Source organism: Phytophthora infestans, genomic scaffold, assembly GCF_000142945.1.
Source record: "Phytophthora infestans T30-4 supercont1.54 genomic scaffold, whole genome shotgun sequence".
In the NCBI taxonomy this organism is placed as follows: domain Eukaryota; phylum Oomycota; class Peronosporomycetes; order Peronosporales; family Peronosporaceae; genus Phytophthora; species Phytophthora infestans.
In genome coordinates, this window is record NW_003303705.1 from 676,395 (window position 1) to 697,589 (window position 21,195).

The window sequence follows — 21,195 nt, forward strand, 5'->3', positions numbered from 1 at the left end:
TTTGTTGTGACTCCTTTTTTGTAGGCCGTGTGGTGAATAGAACCACGGATCTTTGCTGAGTATTACGAGTAGTACAGTACAATTTGTATTAATACTAGTACAATTATAGCCGCGAGGGCTATCAAATATACAGTAATTGTAAAGTATTACGAATTACTTCGTAGTCGAGTAGGCGGTATAGTTTTCAAATATTATTGTTTTCCCTGGTCCCCCGCCCCACCTACAATGACCGTCAATAATAATGTTGCTGTACGTTTTGTAAATCTTGTGATTTGTCACGGCTTGGACTTGCGTTCATCATTCTTATTGCGGGTTATATATACTAAATCTAATCAAAGGCTCCATTAAATCCATCTATGGGACCTTACATTTTTTGTAAATAGACTACTTGTACTATTGACACTACATGGATATAGAATAAGATATTAGAATGTACACGCTGTGCTAGAGACTGCTCGCTCCATCGTAGACGACGGATTCGGGTATGAAGAGTGGTGGTCTTCGATTATTACTAGTATACTCCAAATGTATAACTCGTATGACAGGTCGAGAAGTAGGGAGAGGAAGAAGACGTTACTTGTAGGCGTCAAAAGACGAAGTGAGTACTTTATTAGTATTAGGAAGCCACCAATAGCTGTACACCAGCCATTAGTGTCTGTATAGTTTAAGCCAGTCATACCGACTTAAACAGGACCTCCTAAATCTCATTATAATATTTTGGAGTGACTAAGGTCAAGGTAATCAAACTGTTTAGAGGCTACTTCAACAAACTCTATTGGTGGCCAAACCTACAAAGAGAGGTTAAACGGTGGGTGGCCGGGTGCCAGGAGTGTGGAGGCCGCAAAGCACGACCGAGAGAAGTGGTACCCACATTACGAAGTCTACGCGGTGGAGAAGTTGGAGGATGCTGGGCGTTAGACGTCGCAGGACGTCTTCCACAGACAGGAGGTGGACAATGATATGTTATCGCTGCAGTTGAGTACGATACGAGATACGCGGTTGCAGCAGCAGTGGAGCAGCACACGGTGGAAAATGGTGCAAAATTTATTATATAAGATGGTACTACGGTTGGGTGTATTCCGCGAGCTACTCACTGATGGCGCTCCCGAACTAACCGGTATTGTGATCGTGAAGTTGATTACGATGCTTCAGGCGCACCAGATTAATCCAGTTCCTTATCGACCTCAGAGGATTGGTCTTGTGGAGAGATTTCATAGGACTTGGAAGGACTGCATCGCGACCTACATGCACAGTGAAGTCCAGAATGATTGGGACACCTGGTTAGACTTTGCAGTATATGCGTACAATTCAGGCAAGCATTCGACAGTTGCGCTGTCATCAAATGAACAGATGATGGGGCGTAGATTACGGGCACCCAACGAGTTACACTACGCTGCGCCAATGTGACTGAAGCAGGAAAGTTGTCCGAGTACCATGCACGTCTGTTGAACGCGATGAAGATCAGTCATGAGTGTGCAGCGCAGTCTCGCCAGAAGGAGCAACCACGGCAAGCTCGGAACTACAACCGACGTGCCAGAATGACAAGGGTGTTCTCGACAGGTGACAGAGTCTGGATGTATCGACCGCCTCGTGGGACGAAAGCTACGAAGTTATTTCATGCGTGGATTGGACTCCTCCAAATCATCGAGCCAGCAGGCTACGACAATTATGTCGTGCGACGTGAAGATCAGAACGAGGAACCGAAGGAATTTATAGCCCATGAAGTTTTCTCACTACTTATCATTCAAAAGTCGAGTTACTACAACGAGCAGCAGCTGATCTACAAGCGCAGTTGGAATATGAAGAGCAACGCGGTGATGACGCGCCGACCGGCACGTTTGCGGGAGCAACGACGGCTCCAGTGCAAGCAGCCTCAGCTCCGGCAGGCCCAAAGCGAAGTCGAACAACAGTGGCAGGAACGGATGTGTGAGGAGAGTCGGGTGGCCAGTTCGTGGAAATACGACGACGACGTAGACGAAACAAAGCAGGACAATATGTGCTTGAGTTCGAACTTCGACCAGTTGGACGAGATTGTGGCGATAGCCGTACGCGATGGGTGTCAATCACCGAGTACGACAAATACTTTCATGACGGTAGAGTCGTGGAAGACTCTACGAGTGAAGAAGGCGTGTAACAAGTTGATGGCGTGGTCTACCGAAGATCTTCCGGAATAGTGTACGTTGGCACGTAGCCAGCTTCAACGTGGAGAACATGCGACCAAAGGGTGGAAGGAGCCCAACGGATTCAACGGACGCACGGTTAGGACGGAGATCGCAGACGGCGAGCCGTCGCGACCGGTGCCGTTAGACGGCAAGAAGAGCAAGGAGGTGGGTACTTCTGAATTTGCAAAGGACGACACAAGAAGATTAAGGAGTGTGACGAGAGACGAAATATAGTCGAGGGCTGGAAGTACAGTCAGCGACAAGACAAAGACGAACGATAGGGCTGTTGAGGCAAAGAGTATGGCTGACAGAACGTACGGGGTTGTGGTGGACGCACCGCAGTACCGTAGAAAGATGGACAAGTAGGATCCAAGGAGGAGAACGTACGGACAAGCGAAGCAAAGAACGGTGAGACCAGACAGGGGAAGTGGAGTATCCGAGTTCGCTGTGGTGGCCGCGCACGAGTAGGGTAGGCGCCGTGGGCGTACGCCCAAGTGGCTTGGAGATTGAGTGTGATCTGAATCGCATCGGGACGTCACGGTTCTTCGGCGAGGACGTGGGTGATCTGACTGGAGACTATCTGTTCAGTGACGACGAAAGAAGAACGAAAACGAAGAACGAACCTCTTTTAGCTTACGTAAGGTTAGCTAAGGATAATGAATAGAAAACGTAGGAGCCAAAGGTTCCGACACACTGCTCAGTGGAGCATCCGTTGGCCAGTGACGTCTTCGAGAACTATCAAGTATCAACTACGGACTAGGGACAGACAGCGCAGCAGGTACATAAACTATACGATTTGCCCAGCGAGTCGGGCAGGAGGAATATCAACTCGTTACATGGTGGTCATACACGGGCTATCTCAGAGCAACGAAGAGAGTTCGGAAAGACAGTAAAGCAGTCGGACTAGTGGTTACGCCGGGTTACGAAAGTTACGGGGTACGAAAATGGTTACTACTGCGACAGTTACTACTCTAAGTAAGAAAGCACAGAAGGCGCGGCGAATCAGGAAGACCGGCGAAGAAAGTTCACTCAGCAGCACGGACTCCGAGTCTGGGCGTCCGGTGATGAGAAGCCAGGGCGTACGGAAGGTGCCCGCCCCGGTGAGCCCACGAAAGAGAGAGGACAAGCGGCAAGCAGCCGAGCAAGCGGTGGAACTGGCGGAAGCGAAGCCGGTGAAGATCAAACGGTGAGCGTCGGCGAATCAGCAGCGATCGACCTCGAAGAATAAGGATGCCAAGGAACTCGGACGGGTTATAGCCACTGATGAGAAGGACTGCACGCGGAGCCGCGAAGCGGAAGCGATTGGCGAAGACGCTGCAGGAGCGCAAAGTAAAGATACGATGGGCATGACAGCCACAATGCAGCGATTGACGAGGGCAATAGCCGAGCTACAAGCGTCAGCCAAGGAGGTCCGTGGAGCTGACAAGGGAGGACATCATGGGTGTGCACGTGGGAAGTATCGACGCCGTGTACAGAGAGTGCGCCGTGTGCCCAGTGATGATGGAGCTGTTGGGGAGGCCCAAGAGGGAGAACCCGATGAACAAAGCAATGACGAGGACCAACATGGTGCTGAATTGGTGGCCAGTACAGCCGCGAGTGGCGGCAGTGCACCAAACAACCACGTGAACACGAAAGCGATGGCGTCCGCCATATACACGTTGACGACCGTGGTCGCGAAGCTGCAGCCTGCTCCTTCGAGAACCTAGAATTACCGAGCTGGTCGACGGGTAGTGCGACGCAGTGGATCACGTGCTGGTGAAGCACGTCACAATGGTGATAGTGGAGACAGCGGTTCGTCGGACGGGAGCACTCCTGATGACAACGATAGTTGGAGTCGACTACAGCGGGGGGGAATTCTAGATGGCGACGGCAGTAGCGGAGACGACAGTAGCGAGCCGAGTGAAAGTTCTAGCGCCTCGAGTGATACCATACGCTTTCCCAGTCGCCATCCAAAGTCTGCCAGGTAAACAGACTTCGGGAAACAACCACGGACGAGAATGATACCCTATAAGCGTACTTGCACAGGGAGCTGGAACTCCGCTATTCTCCTACTTTCCTGAAGGAGATCATGTCGGTACTGGAGAGAGCCATGGTGGAGCAATTCCACGACGATAGTTACTGCGTGGTCACAGCAGACGTTCCTCCCAGTTACACTTATGCAAGAACCTGTCGCATGCATTGCTGCTGGGAGAACCAACACAGATTCCTCCGCGGGAAAATCGCTCATCTCCTATCCCCAGCAGGATCTCAAAATGCCTTACTTTGACGGTAACCACACGCTCAAGTTTATCTCACTCTCTTAATAAGCGGCTTGCGGTCTTTTACCTCGGCTGCAACTTACGTCTACGGCGTGTGGTCATGGAGCTAGAAGAATCTGGCGACCTCCTGTCGGCTACCTACACGCGGCTTCAGCTCCGACGTCTTTACTCGATAAGGATTTTTGGTGCTGACAAATCGGCATCGCAACGGTGGTGCAAGCTCTCACCCAGCTCGCTGGCGTATCGGTGTTGGATGCAGAACACCCGCGTCTGGAGCCCACAGCAGTGGTGAACAACCGATATTGTTTGGCCCGCTTGCGCAAGAGGAATGTCCCCCGGCCCTGAAAGGTACAACGAGGGTGAAACTCGGAGCAACCACGGTGGTGATCCACCACCAGCTCCTTTATCAGAGACATCCTTGTATACGCTGTTACTCGCTTAAGCATACGACAGCGTTTTGTAAGGTTCAACCAGGGCATCTGGAGCAATCCCGATCCAGAGGTCAACGAGCCTTCACGGGGTTACTTAAGTGTTTGACGTCGGCCAAGCCACCACATACAGGCACTCGGACGCATCTAGCTTTGATCGATTCTGGAAGGCGATGGCTACCGCGCTTTCAGCTACTGCGGCGTCCGTGGACCACCCGCAAGCTGAAATCGTCCCGATGGCCGTGTTGGATGCACCGTCCAGTGCGCCACCTACGACCCTACCACCGGATGGGGAAAGAACTGTGGTTACAGACGAGGACTATACGATTGTACGCAATCAAGCGACTGGATAGAACCAGGCAACAGACCGTGGAACGACGGCCGCTAACCCACAGACCAAACAGTCCGAGGACGCTCAATCTGCTCACAGTGACACATTGGCCGGGGTGGTTTGCCCAGGGAACGGAGGGGTCAATGACGCGGGCCGTCAGTCGGATGGACTACCGGTAGAAGCGGCTGTTGCCCCAATGGGATTCTTTAGTAGGTTCGCGGCGCTCATGGACGAGGCAATACAGTCGGAGTCAGACGACTAAGGAGCCGAGGGCGATGATAACGACAGCGAGTGCAATAGCGATGGCGCAGCCTACGTATTTCCGGAAGGGGGTTACCCGGGCGATCGGGACGTAGACATGGCGGACGTGGCGGAAGTGTGTCCGCCTTCGCCCCGAAGCAGGCCACCTAAGGTGTTAAAGAGTACACAGGGGTCTGGGATACAGCAAACATCGACGGAGTAGTGTTGGATCCCAGTGGGATGACCCACGAAGCCCAGTCCCAATGCACCTCAAGCTACGTGTGATCTTCGGCGTCATCAGGATCTCAGGCCAACGCCCCAACCCCGGGTTCCCTTATTCTTTAGCGTCGGACTCACCGCACCTTCGCTCGGGGAACTGGCTCAGTCCACGGCCCCAGCCTCGACTTCCGGCCTCGCAGCAGCCGCGACTGGGGACTCTTCGGATGAGGGCTTTGAGTATGTGAAATCAATTGCACCAACGCAAAACCCGATTCAAGCAGACTACTGGCTTTCGGGGTTTGATGGCATGAAGTGTCTGTCCCAGACAACGGCCAATGTGCTATTCACGCGTTGTATACCACTGTCACCAACCACGGCCCCGGACATCTCACGCTATCGTCGGCGCTTCTTCGGGATGGTAATCAGCACAAGAAAGGTATCTATGCACTGATGCTAGCCAACCTCCGAACGGACTGCCAGCTTGGCCTCCGCGATCCAATCGTCGAATTCAGTAGATTCTACCCAGAAAGTGATCCTCCCACCAACCCGGAAGTATGCAATCACCATGCTGTTCCAGCATCTCTGGCTAAACCGGCACCGATCGGTGGCTACTTCTGTGCCAGCACATATTGGGCGGGGCCCCTTTCCTCGAGAACGTATGCGCAATACCTACGGAAACCTATATTGGTGCTCGACGTAGATGCCAGGGGCGATGCACACATGCAAATATACAGGTACCAAGACTTCACCGTCTCATCAGGCGGCGCAACACCGGCCGCAACGCATGAGTCAGGCTTTTGTACAATGTTGCCGTATGCGGAGGCTTCCAAGTATTTGCAGGCTTGTGGCCGTCTCGACGTTCTGTCGCAATTCCTGCTGCTCAAGCATGAGGATAGACATTTCTACGGTGTGCAGCATGTGGACCTCTTTCTCCGCTGGCAGGCCGAAGGTGATCCAGCCTTTGCAGCCACGATCTCTTCACAATACGTCTGGTTGTCTGAATGCTTCGATTCCCGCGCTCACGGACGGTCACACGCGTCAGGGATGCACAGCGGCACGTAGGGCTGGTGGATCACCTTAATGGGACTCCGATAGTTTTGCTGGAAGACACTGAGAACATCAATTCAATACTACATTTTGGATTAACCATACGCCAGAGGTTGGATGGGGTCCAACTGCGACTAGGCTGGCCGGTAGGACTATGATGGAGCTGACATGGAAGACATCATGCGGCAAGAGGAGCAACTCACCTATCTCGCGTTGGGGATCGACGGGTACGCGGTGGGAGAAACAGCAACACTCGAGTTGCCCTGATGGACGACCCTGGACCGTTCCCGGTCCCCATCACATCGGAGAGTGACTGATGAACGGTATTGGGAAATACTGTCGTCGCTCCGGACCGAGGATTTAGCGCCGGTTCAATCCATCCATTTACAAACGGCCCAAAAGCTAATAGATGGCACCAGGGTCGTCAGAGGCCAACCAGTGGCTGATGACTATAGGTGACTTATAGTTTGTATATTTAACTGAAGCTTAGCCTACCCATAAATATATTCCGTTCACAGCTTACCTTAAATTGGCCATTTCGCTCCCCGAGGCCAAAGGGGACCTGTGAACTTTTGTTATTTGAGAGTTTGTATACTCTCGGAAGCCAACTTACTCTAGCACAAGATGCTGTGTGACATATCACACATGGTAGCACTTGTAATCAGTCCACGCCAACGCGGGTAGACTAATTGAACCTTTCTGAAATTCGTCGCCATGGATATGAACGACTTCTCCCATCTGAACGACTCACAGTTCGAGTCAGTTCGGGAGATGGTGCATCTTCGGAATGGAGGCCCTGCAGAGCCTGGTGGCGTCAACACCGACCGAGCAGCTCGAGCGTGTCAATGCGTTGGACGTCTACGAGCGAGGGCTCATCGCACATGTGCGGGGAAACCTGCAGGCTCCGGCGGCGGAAACAACTCCGCCACACCCGAAGCCAATACGGCTGAAGGTAAAGCCGTATGAAGGAAAGAAAGATGAGAACCTTCACATCTGGGTTCGAGAAGTAGAGCTCGCGATGGACGCGGCACAGATCTCGACTGAGCGACTCCGCGTTGCTTTTGCACTGTCCAACCTTAGCGGTCGAGCTAAGCGTCGGGTGTACACACGGGAAGCAACGTCCCCTGGATGTTTCACATCCTGAACTCAGCTGTGTGAACAGCTCCGAGCCGCGTTCCTCCCGGCGAGCTACGAGTACCGCCAGCGTTCGCGCCTCCTCTCGTGTAAGCAAGGAGGGCGTGAACCGCACGAGTACGTGCAAGAGATACGAGAGCTCATGGCGTCCCTAGTGGGTAGCCCACCCAACGAACACATCAAGGTGACTGTGTACATGGACGGAATTCGAGTGGGCCCGGTGCTAACACAGCTGTTCCGGGTGCCGTCAAGCACCATCGAAGAGGCGATTCAAGTGGCTTTTCAGGAAGAATACAGCCATCGCCAGGGGTACACGCCGGCCTCAGCATGGTCAGGGAATTCTGTGTCGAATCCCGGTCTAGCAAACCCCACTGGACCAGCTCCCATGGAACTCGGGTCCGCCGAGCAGGGCAGCATTCGGTTTCGGCTGCGGGAAGCTTGGCCACTTAATGCGTGACTGTCCCGCGGAGAGGCACCGCAGGCGGACGTTCCCCAAGCCCGTCCTTAAGGGTCCTGGCAGAAGCCAGGATCCCGGGGACAGGGGAACGCCGGAGACCAGTAGGGGCGGGGCACCCTACTGGGGAAGAGCTAAGTCTTCGTGACGGGTGCGCGGGTGGCGCGTACCACTGGGACGTAGCCCCTGAGAGCCTTCGTACTCTCGAATCGGCGAAGAACAGTGGCGGGCTGCTCGTAGTACACGGATGTGTACGGGGATACAATCACCCCGTTATAACATTGATCGATTCTGGGGCGTCGAAGCATTTTGCACGCCGCCAGACGGTTGCTCGTAATAGCAACAAATTGTCCGATGCTTTGAGAGAAAACAAAGGCAGCGAGACGGTGTCAGTGCGACTGGCTGACGGGAAGGTCGTCACTGTCCCCAACGCCCAAGTGGATCTGGCCGTCAAGTTTGAAGACTTTGACAGCCCAGAACAGTTTACTGTTCTCGACATGGATCCCTACGATATGATCCTGGGCATGCCCTGGCTCGTGAAGCACGAGATCTGGATCGACTATCGCGGCAAGGCAATCGGAGCCAGCCACCCAGATAATTCCGACAGAGCATTGGTGAGTCATGTTCCCATCTCTTTCAGGACCCGGGCGCCCGAAAGGTCTGCCAGGGTACCGAAGTATCCAGCAGAGGCTTGGGAGGCATCAACGTATAGGATTCCGAGGACGCTTCGATGGTGGAGAAGGGGGCGCTGGCCAAGTGGGTAACTTAGGTCCGCAAGCGGGTGACATAGTCCGCAGACAGCTGCAACTGTCACGAACGCTGGTAATAGCGTACTCAAGGTGGGTAACAGAGCTCCACACACGGTCGCCCAGACCTAAACTGAAGAGGAAGACGGCGGACACGCTTCCTGTGTGGGTAACACGGTACCTCACGAGGCCTCGAGTGCCTCGGATGTCGGCGCTCCGACATCCCCAGACGTGGGTAACAAAGTTCCACGTCATGGTCGCCGTCGACGACGACACCGCCACCGCCGAGAGTCGGATCTGATCCTCGTTCAGATCGACGACGCTTCAAACGACTCGGAATCCAGGGCACGGGATCCTCCGACACGGCCGGTGAAAGAGTGCTATAACATCCTTCATGCCAAGACCGGTTTACCCGTCAAGGCATCTGGTGCCCACTCTGAACCGCTGCCAGAGGTTGCGAGATACTGAACCTCGAGTAAATGACGGGCGAGTCTTTCCTGGCCAACCTCAAGGCTGGAGAGGTCGCCGAGACGGTGCTCATAAGACCTAAAACCACTCGGGAGGAGTTGAACTCCTCCTCTGGCTTGGACGAGGACGTCCTCGAAGAGCTGACCAAGCAGCGTCAGACGTACTTGGGTTCTGAGACCCTTTAGAACCCCAAGGATCCTGTGTATCCTTTGGTGACGGAGTACGCGGACGTGGAGAACAAACACCCATTGACCCGACTCCCACCGGTCGAGGCGTACGGCATGAGACCGATCTCGAGCATGGCACAAAGTACTGTGTCACGAGACAATGACGTCTTCCACGCGAACAGTGCGAGGTCATCGATGTTTTCTTCGCTGCGAAAGCGAAGGCAGACCTGATGCGGGAGTCGAAATCCCCGCACTCGACGCCAACTTTCTGCGCTCGGAAGCCGATCGGGAAGTGGCGTCTAGTTCACGCTCATAACAAGCTGAATAACGCGACGGTGCCGGCCCAGACACCAACACCACGAAAGGATGTATTGTTGGACAACATGGCCGGAAGCGTACTGTACAGTGCGCTGGATTTGATAGATGGATACTACCAGATCCTGAGCGACATCCCGCTCACCGTGGTGAGCACGCCAAGCTGTATGCCATGGGAGTGGCTCAGCATGCCGCAGGGCTTGTCTAATGCCCCGGCGGCGTTCAACCGCCTGGAGACGCAGCTGTTCAGGCCATTGCGCGCCTTCGTACAAACGTACTTCGACGGCATCTTCGTCCATAGCCGTGCCGAGGGAGGCAAGACGGCCATGGAGGTGCATCTAGGACACCTCCGTCGAGTGTTGGACGTAATGCGAGCGAACAAGCTCTACGTCAACATCGACAAGTGCGTTTTCGCGTCACCAGAGATTAAAGCTCTCGGTTGCTTCGTAAGCAGCGTGGGCGTTCGGGCTGACCCAGGTCAAGGCCATAGCAGCATGGCCGATGCCCCGATCCCAGAAGGATCTTCGAAAGTGGTTGGGCTTGGCCAACTACCTTCACAAGTACAGCGCATGAACGAGTCATCTCGTTCCAGTCCAGGCAGCTCAAAGTCGCCGAAGGGAACTACCCTGTTCACGACAAGTAGCTCCTGGCAATGAAGAACCCCCTTGTGAAGTTTCGGGTTCATCTTCTGGGCTCACGGCCCTTTATGATCTACACAGACCTCGCATCCATGAGGACGGCGACGAATTCGCCTCAGCTCTCCCAACGGATGGCGAGGTGGCTATGCTTCTTCGCGAAAGACAACTTCCACGTTGAGTACAAGCCGGGTAAGCTCAACGTGCTTGCGGACACCCTCTCTCGGCGTCCAGACCACGGGTTGGTCCACATCACACGGGTGACAACGGATTTATATAATCGGATATGGGTGGCGTATCGGGACGATGAGGCTGTCGCGCCTATCGTCAAGTTCCTTGCAGCAGGAACGAACGCAACGTCCGACTGGCTTTCGTCGCGACAGCGTTCCCAGATCCACCGATATGAGTTGAAGGATGACTTCCTCTATTTCCAGGTGGAGCCTAGTGAACCTCCACGGGTGGCCGTACCCCACGACGAGGCTATGAAGGTCAATACTACCCCGGAGGCGCACGATGCGCTCTCCAGCGGCTACTTAGGTCACGAGAAGATCTTCCTGCTGGTTTACAGGCCTTCTGGTGGGCCCACATACACAAGTGGACCGCCATGTACGTGAAGACATGCGAAACATATCACCGGGTTAAACCCGCAGGGCACGCTTCGGCTCCGTTACAGAATCTACCCGTACCAGCTGCTTGTTGAAAGTCGATGCGTCTTGACTGCATCTTTGGGCTTCCCGCCGACAGACACGGCCAACATCAAGATTTTGGTGTTCGTGTGTCAATGTCGTGTTCCGTCATCACGGTCTCCCGAAGACGATTGCCTCGGACCGAGACCCGCAGATCACGGCTGCGTTCTGGAAAGCGTTGCTCCCTTCACTCGGAGCTCGTCTGCAGATGTCCACGGCGGACCATTCACAGACAGATGGTCGGACGGCGTGCGTCAATAGGCTCAATCACTAGCATAGAGTATCATCGTAGTCTGACGTTCTGGATCAAAATGGCGGAGGAAGGGCGTCGTCGTGATCCTGTTCCTTAGTTCTACAAACGCGTGGTGAGCTCGAATCCACTGAGGCTCCACCTTGTCCGAGCTCCTCCCCGTCAACTCCGTCCAGATTGGATCCTCTCCCAATTGGTCCCGGGGTGGATCCAGTTCCTGTTTCAGGTCGTCTCCCAACGTCGTGCTATGTGGATCCCCTCGTGGATCTGGGATCTCATGTGCCATAGCTTGTTGGATCTTGATCCAGGCAGCCGAAGTGGCCATCACAGCAAAATCCACCTCCCTCAATTCATAGAGGACTGAAGCGAAAAGTGCGTAATCCTCGATGAACCGACTGTAGTAGTTCAAACTACCCAAGAAGGATTGCATCGCTCGTAGCGACTGCGGGAATGACAAGTCTGCCAACGAAGACAGGTCTTTAGGATTCGCCTCCAATCCCTCCTTGGAGACTCGATGACCTAAATAATCCACCGTGCGCATTTCCCAATAACTCTTCACCACGCGGATAGAGAGATTACACTTAGTACACGCCTCCAGTAAGGATGTCACCCTCTCGCACAACTGATCCCACGATCCCGCCGGGATTAGAATGTCGTCGATATAGGATCTGCGCCCTAACACGAATGGGGTTCCCAGATCGCCTGGCTCCCTGCTTCGAATGGATCCCACCTTCCCCGGATCTATCCCTTTCGGGTTCCGGTATTCGGGTAAATTCATAGAGGGCATTATCAATCAGGCGTTGATAGATCTGGGGTGCGCTCTTCCATCCAAACGGCATTCGGTTCCATTCGAACAGTCCAAACAGTGTGATGAATGTGGATATTGCGCGAGCTCGATCTGTCATAGTCACCACCCAAAATCCACTTGTCATGTCTAGAGAAGAGTACCAGAGTACTTTGTCCAAATCTTCCAATAGCTCATTGATTAGAGGCATCGGAAGCACCATCAGTCTGGTCAGACCGTTAACCATCCGGTAATCGATACACAGACGTATATCCACTCCGTCCTTCTTAATGATGATCACCACAGGAGATGCCCACAGGGAGGTTGAGAAACTGATGATTTTGGCTTACAGCAGACCCTTGATCAGATCCGAGAGCTTTTCTCGGAACTGAGGCGCCACCTTCCGCACCCTTTGAGCGATTGGCTTCGCATCACCGACATCGATGTCACGTTTGACTCCGCGTGCAGCGGGTGGTAATGCATTTCCTTTGCCAATTAGCTGATGTCGGGTTTCCCATAACTTCTGACGTAGCCGATCCACTTCCGCAGGTTCGTTCGCTCCCGGATCCAATTGAATATCATTAATCGTGACTTCCTCTGTTGTCAGTGGTACCTCCGGAATTACCGCCATGCCTTCCCCAAGGTCTTCTGCGTACAGATCCCTACCTTCATGGTAACATACTTGTTCATCTTCAGTCTTTGTCGGATCCACCACTGAATCCAGGCATCGCATTTCCCCCTTGTCGGTCAATCTTCCTTTTTCATGGGATCGCGTATTCTAGTACCGGGGAAAATGCCTTCTGGATCGACTCGATCGTCTGGTGAGTTTACACAATACGGCTCCTGTTTAGCCAGTTATGACACTATCGACAGGGATCCAGGCATTGTAGCCAATGCGAAGTTCGGATCCAACTGTGGGTCAGCAGGATTCTGCGAGCCGGTTTCAATTCCCTGTAACCCCCCATCCACTGACCCTTGGTTACCAAGGGACCGGCTCTGGTTATCTCCTGCTGTCTTGGATCCAGCCTCAACCACTTGGATCCCAATCCGACGACTTCTCTGTAGGATCCTCTGCGGGGTTGGATAGGAAGGTCGATCCTCCAAGGACCCAGCCGGCTCCGCCTCATCGAGAGATTCACTCTCGGTAGTCGCATCATACTCCAGATTCTGTCATTATCTAAAGCGACGGGACCCCACTGACACATATCCAGGTCGCCTTGGGATACCATCCTTCGCCAACTTTCGCCCAATTTCCTCATAGTGGTCCAGTAACAGTCTCTTGTCGCTGACATTCGTGACTTGAAGGTACTGTGATCGACCTGGTCCTTGGATTACTGTAGCCACCCACTTCTCACCCCGAGTGACCTACAGTTTTTTCTCATGTTCCACCCATTTAACCCGATCTGGCAATTCCCAGGTTTCTCCGGGCTCGATCCAGGCGTCTTATCTGCCCTTATGATTCTCAACTTTGCCCCGTACAACGGTCGTCGTCCACTGAGCTGGATCCGCATCTCATCTGGGAAGCACAGTGTCCCATCTGCCAAATCCAACCTTACCCCGGCTGGTACCACGAAATCCATCCCGAGGATGGCATCTTGACCAGCGAGGTCTCCGACCCAAATATCGAACCAATATACCAAACGACCTGCCAGCGTGATCTTGATCCGCGTTCTCCCATTCGTACGGTACACGCCTTCACCAATCCCAACACAATCTTGGATCCGACTCCCATCCACTTGGCACCCAGCCTTACGAGCAAAGGCTGTGTCTAGTATCGACACCTCGGCACCACTATCTAGGAGTAGGATCGCTTTTTCATTGTTGACCTTGCCTCCTACCTTGGCTTGTCGGGCCATTTTCCTAAGGCATGGTACTTCCAGTATCCACGGGTCTCCTCCGTCAGCAGATCCATCGATCCCACGTCTTCAGATCCCCGGGATCCAGTGACCTGACAGACCTTAGGTGGATCTGCAGTGACCTCACCCTTGGTAGGCTCAAACCATTGGCCATGATGCCGTTTCTCCCAATAAACGCGCGCTTCTCCCCTTTGTAGAACTATAGCTGAAGAGATTTCGGATCTGGCAAATTCGGCCACTTGGCGCAAGCTAGACACCTTGACAACTGAGACTTCATGTAGATCACGTGTATTATCGACTGGATCTAGGAACCTGCTACCTGGATCTAGCGACATCTTGTTCGCAAATGAATAAGTGCAATACCTAGAACGCTCGGCTCGTACCGGATTCAAACCCGGCGAGCGTCCTAGTTTAACATCTTCTTTGCGACTTCTGGCAACATCCCTCTGTGCTGGCTGGATCAAACCATTGGCGGATCTGGCTGTAGAACTCTTCCATCGGGCACTTGCCGGCGTCGTGGATCTCGCCACAACCGTGACACACGTAGAAACAATGACCCCCGGGATGGCCCTTCTTGCCACACTTCTCACAAACCAGATGTTTCCAACATCCAGCTTTCGTGTGCTGTTTGGATCCGCACTACGAGCACCTGATTTGTCCTGTCCCGTCCATGAGATCTCGGAAATCTGTACATCCCACGGTCTCCGGGTGAGGCATCACCGGTGCGTGGAGTTGTCTCCAGGCTTCGCCGTACGATCGTTGGAAGCGGTGAGACAGTCTCTGCGGTAATCCTCTGGATCGGAGTCCGACCCATCGGATCCCGATTCAGTTCCTGAGTCGAGTGCCATGACTTGGTGAACACGTCGAGCTGGGGCGGTGGGCGTCGGAGGTTTTTGGCGACACTTGCCTGATCCGACAGCCGCCTTCTTCCGGCGATGTTTTGCTCGATCCACGGCCCGCAGCACTTCTTCAAGTTCTTCGGCGTCTGGAAGTCGTAACAGGGTCAGCCTGTCGGCCAGATCAACATCTTCCAAAGTTTCAATGAAATGATCCACGTGTTTCCGTAGTACCTTAGATCCCCCATCCTTGATCCTAAACTTGGCCCGTAGACCGACCACATTTAGCCGATAAAAATATTCCAGCGGAGACTCGTCCGATCTGCGGCGAGCGTGGTAGCTTTGTCGTACCAACGAAGCCCCCAATCCACAGTACTGTGTTTGGAAACTGCGCAGCAAATCCGGCCACTTGTTCCTGGTGGATCTGCCTAGCTGTCGATACCAGTTTCTGGCTGGCCCCGCTAGCAGATCCGCAAATGTCAGACACTTTTCAGCTTCCGACGGTTGATCTCTCATGAAGGCCGACTTGACTTTGCTGATCCATGTTCGCGCTCGGTCTTCGTCTTGATTCTTGCCCGTGAATCCCTTAAGATCCGATATGGCTGAGATCCGTACCCTCTGGATCATAGATGATCCATACGTCTCGGCTACCGCTGTTGCTACCGCCGCTGGCGGGGGGGGGATGGGATGTCCAGATCATCTGGATCGAACGCATCATGGGAGTTGTCTCCCTCCACCGACGCCATTTCCACGTCTCGTGCTCCATATTCATGGAACACTTGCGTTTGCGGCTTAGGCGCTCTCATCCCTTGTTCGGCCAGGAAACGACTCATCGCAGCTTTGAAGTGGCGTTGCAAGGTGCCCGAGGTGATGTCGGAGGATCCTGTAGCCGTCTGGTCTACTGGCGAGACAGGCCCGTGCGGCGATTACCGTGAACTCGATCTGACGACACTCCCACTGGCTTCTTGCTGGATCTGGCTCAATCCTGGTTGGATGGTATCAGATCGCGGGTATGGCGCCCTGGATGCCAAGGCTTCACACTCGAGGGCGCCTCCTGTCCCCGGAACCTTGCCCGCGCTTCCAGAATGGACGCCCCAGAGGAGCCCAAGGTCATACGTCGCGGCTCAGAAGACGTATCTGACCCATCCTCAGCCGCGGATTCGCAGTTAGAGGATGCAGCTTGGCTGATTCTGGGCGACGACACTGGATCCATAGTGGGCAACCTTTCCCCGGTGATGGACTTGACTCTGACGTAGAGGTCCCGCGTGGCTGATACTATGTGCTCCAAATCTAGCTTGAAGATAGCCTCGGCATCGAACGCACCAGCTACGATGCCTGAATCCGAAAGCAGACGTGATAGATCCTTGACCACCACCAATTTTCTCGTCGTTTTTGTTGGTGCTCTCACCGGTTCCCTTGGACCTTCGATCTGTCGTGGATTAAGGATCCGCATGGCATGATCTTGATACAGAAAATCGCGTAGGGCTTGGTGGCGAAATACGAACTCGAGATCCTTGTCAGACCAGCTCGACCTGGATCCAGCTTGACCTGGATCCAGCTTGGACTTCTTCCGACTCTGGAGCTTGAATTTGTTTTTGCGTAGTCTAACTTGTATCGGTCTTCTTTATCGTCTTTTCGAGTAGCGGGCTTGGATTTACGTACGGTGTTGGCTTGACAAGTGAGTCTGCAAATGCATACCGTTTCGCCTTCACTTTCCCTTGTTTTGTTAGCGGATCTTGACTTTCGTCAAAATCCGCAGGGGTCCCTGAGGGGACCTGGGGAGGATAGAGAGGTTTCTCTTCTAGATCCGGATCCACCTCTCTTCCGTCGACAGAGTTCCTCCCAGGACTCCATCGATCCACGCATCTTGCTTCATTCAGCAGCGTCTTCGTCGATCCGACCTCCGATGACGCCTCTTCCCCTGGCTCAATCTTCGCTTGAGCATCTTCTTGGGACTCACGGTGAAATCTCGAGTCACCAAAAGATCCGGGCATGCGCACCATTGCAAGATTGCTGGATCCGACTTACCAACAGCGCCCAGACACCGACTAGCGGAGGGGGTCCCCCGATGATCCGCGATCTGCTGAACTTTCTTCACCTTGTGTACCCGTCGGTTGGGCGGGATCTTGCTCTCTCGGTAGCTTCCGAAGAGCTCAAGTGGTGAAGCTTGAGTGTCTTGGCGAGACGTGGCGATGGGGTGGAGCAGTAGTGGTAAGATCTTCACTCTGCGTCCGTTGATGTTTCTGGATCCTAAGCGAATATTCGAGCTTGGTGGATCCAGGGCCTAGATCGTGGATCTGGCTGTAGGGCTGCCTTGCGGGTGTGTTCCCTTGCCTTTGTGTTGCCTTTTCGTCGTACTTGCCGCCTCCGTTGACGGGAACTTGAGAGTTGAGAGCCTCTAGGGTGTGTATCCGGCCAGGTAGTAAATCCGGTTAACCTGTCGGATCTACACGTGTAAAGGAAAGCTCACTAGGTTGTAGGATCTGGCCAATGTATTATCCAGTTATCACTACCAACACTAGCTTCGCAATTCCCAACCTTTACCGAGCTCGTACGACGAATGTAGTTCCGATTCTTGAGGGCAGGAAGGCACTTGCGTGATACTGTGCAAATTGAGTTCTGATTTATAGTTAAGCCTATACCTGCCTGAATTCCTACCTTCTATGTCTTTTACCAGCTAAATCCCCTACCAGGCTCGGCTGCATGTCCTTTTTCTCCTTGGTCCATCATATCATCAGATCCACCGGATCCGTGGTGAAATCATTGTAGTCGCCACATTATGGATACTCTATTCTGGATCCAGGTCACTTTGATCCACCTCACTACAACTGTACGCTCCTCATGGATCTGATCTCTCCAATCTTTCAACATTGTCTTACGACCCTCTGTGATCTCCATCACTCCACGAGAGTTCGAGATCCACTGTACCCAACATCCCCATATCCCAGATCCAAGTCACTCCAGGTGGGATCCTCACCCTTTGGATCCGGACTCGGAAGTGTGGGATCTGAGACACATCGTGGTGAATCTTGCCTTCTCGTTTGTCGTTGATACCAAATTCACCTTAGGATGACGTCTACCATCCTTCCTTCATTGGATCCCCACTTGACCCACCTGCACAAGGTACATTCCATATCCCCTAGGTGTATTCAGGTGAGGATGGATCCGAGTCTCCACTTGGTGAATCCTGCCTTCCCATACGTTATCCATGCCGGATCCATCGTCGACCCATATAGGATACCGCTTTACCTTGGCCCAATTCACTTCGAGCAGCGCGGATCCATGTCGGGCAATCCAGATCCTCCCTAACCGCCAGGTGTTGTCACTAATCTGGGATAGTGCCCCTTTGTCAGATCAATCCTCTTATTTCTGAGAAAGCACTTCACCACAGAATCGAAGAGTCCCCGATGGGAGTACACAGTCTCCTTCTCCTCCCGGAGTGGAGACTTCGAAGTCGTACGTTTCTTAGAGGGTTTGGCGTCTTCGGCTTTAGCGGCCTTAACACGCGCAAGACCCTCGGCAAGCGAGAGATGTTTGCGAGGTTTCTCTTCCTCGTCGCCGCCAGCTTTGGAAGTGCCCTTAGCCGTGACGGCCGGGCTCTCAGAGCGCACCGACGTCCTGGGACGGTGATCACTGTGATCACGAGCGAGCGACTGCACGCTGTCGTCCTTGGGCTCGCTGAGCACTGGGCTGTGCCCTCCCGAAGAGCCTACAGGAGCATCGTGCGTGCTCCCAAACTCGGCTTTGTCCTTCGTGCCTGAGTCGAAATCACGTTCAAGGAGCCTAGGGTTCGGACGGTTGTCTGGGGAGGCCGAGGGTGACAGACTGCGGCGCTTGTTCGTTCGCTTGCCCACAGCCGCGTCACAAGTAGAGCCAATCGCCTAAGGCCACCTTAGTAGCCTCCTCGAGTGCCGAGCCTTTCCGTGAGACTTAGTGCTCTTGGCTTGCGCCTTTCCGGCAGCAGCCTTGGAGCGTGTCTTCGCACCGCTCTTCGCAGTGCCGCGGGGCATGTTAACGGTTGATGTGGAGACCAAGAAGAGGAGCGCACAGACTGCTGCTTAATGCTCTAACTGTGAAATGAGCCTCCGCCGCGCTCGCGCGGCCAGGTCGATGCTTTTCAACTTTGAGAATGAAGGGTTGTGACGTACACATCTTCATTCGGATTGGTCGGTAAACCGAACCTAAGTGGGGGGGTGTAACGGGATACGTAGCCCTTAGTGTACCCCTAGCTACATGAAGTGTAACACGCCACAGTTCAGAAGTATGACACGTCATACTTCGGGATATTTGGTACAAGATACCAAGGTCGTCCAAAGCCAACCATTGGCTAATGACATTGCTTTTCTATAGGTGACGTACAGTTTGGATTTAAATCAAGCTTAGCCTTCCTATAAATATACTCAGTTTACAATCTACCTTAGCTTGGTCACTTCGCCCCCTTTCGGTAAAAGGGGACCTGTGAGCTGCCGCTCACTGAGAGTTTGTAAACTCTCGGAAGCCAACTTCCTCTAGCGCAAGGTGCTGTGTGACCCCGTCACATTTTTCGGCTCCCCCTACTTAATCATATGCTTCTCATACACACATCTAGTGAAATGTAGTCGTTTCGGATCCCTACCGACCCTTCTGCTGGGTTCAGGCGACCGTTGAGCTGAGCGGCCATCCAGATAACATCATCTGGACAGATCGCTGAGTACTTACCGTGATCCTTTGTTCCTAAGCTCTGGTCTACCAGACCGAGCCGATTCTTAATCTAAAGTAGGTTGACGTATGGCCGAATCTGGAAATCCCTACACCAACCCACCAGTAATTTTGTACCTCAAACCACCGGCTGCCCTGAAGGTACCAGTTATCCCAACGGCGGAACTCCCGGAACCGTAAAGTTTAAAAATACATGTATTGGATACTTACAAACCGCTACCTACGCTGGCTGCAACTCCCGCTCAACGCTCCTCCCGCAATCGCACGCGCCCTTCGTCCGTTGTCTGTCGCCTGCCGCTCCGCTTTTCGAAATGGGGCAGAAAGAAAGAAGCGCATATATATTAGCCAATGAGCGGGCAGTAGTAGTATTCAGTAGTATTTATTCTAAGATTTGGCTTAATATCGGCCAGTGACCGGGGCCGCCTTCGCTTGGCAGCGTTTTGCCCTGTGAGAAGTGCGTATTTGTGCTACGGACGGAGTCGTAGAGTAGTGATTAGAAAACGCTCGTTTATTTTATAAAAGTAAGTCTGTAACAGGTTGTCCCACTAAAATATAATTAGTTTAGATATCTAATATCCAATGAGAGTGGTTAGATACCCCGACTTCTAGAGTCGTTAAAAGCAAAAACCCCGACTGATCTACAAACAGCCCACTTGAAGACCACACATTCAACTCTGCTGAGAAAACGCTACGGAAATACCAGTTGTTTGAAACCGAGAAAAATCAGTCAAAAGCCCACCGCAAAGTCAAGCTTCCTCCTAATAAAGTGGTGCTAGGGGAGTGTGATATATCGAGAATTCTGCCGAAAGAAGTGCTACGTAAATCCCGTAAGAAAGTGACAACGGAATTGCAAGCGAAGCATAGTGGGCTTCAGGAGATAGATGTTGTGCTCGAAGTGCAGAAAACCGGCATATTTTCGGCTGAAACGCTGCGAACTATGCGAAACTATCGTTGGGCAACGGATACTGTTGTGGAGATCGACAAAGCAATTGACTGGGTAAAGGCAATTGATTTTGCGATTGAAGTAGACCCGTGGATCCAAGTGGTAGACGATGACAGACTCTTGGACGTCTTAAAAGACACGCGACTACAGTCAAAAGAGGTAAGTACTACACTATCTCCATTTTGATAAAGAAGTTAGCTCACTATTTGTTTTCTTTAGCTCGAGATAGTGGATCTAGTTTTTCGCGACAATCTTAGTGACGCAACCATATCTCGATTTATGGCGAAACTATACCCAAACAACCCGCAAGTTGTAGTGGTATCCCTTAATCTTTTCGGGTGGGCTGTGGGTAGACAGATAACTATGGACGCTGACGCAGTCCAGGCCACGTTATCGACAAGAGGTAGAGAATGCGTTCTCATTCCAATCAGCTGCAATTCGAACCATTGATGTCCTATCACAATAGATATCGCGAAGCAAATTGTGTATATCTACGACTCCATGCAATAAATATACCTTAGTAGCGTCCGAGTGGTGG

The 21,195-nt window shown here is 52.9% G+C and overlaps 1 protein-coding gene across 1 annotated transcript; it reads left to right on the forward strand.

Annotated features, from left to right (window-relative positions):
- Window positions 1-5,021: 5,021 nt before the first annotated feature.
- Window positions 5,022-5,866, forward strand: PITG_17433 (uncharacterized protein; the record flags this gene model as incomplete). Its single annotated transcript, XM_002896697.1, has 2 exons — window positions 5,022-5,109; window positions 5,805-5,866. The coding sequence occupies 2 exons, from the start codon at window positions 5,022-5,024 to the stop codon at window positions 5,864-5,866; spliced, it is 150 nt and encodes a 49-aa protein (XP_002896743.1).
- Window positions 5,867-21,195: the final 15,329 nt, after the last annotated feature.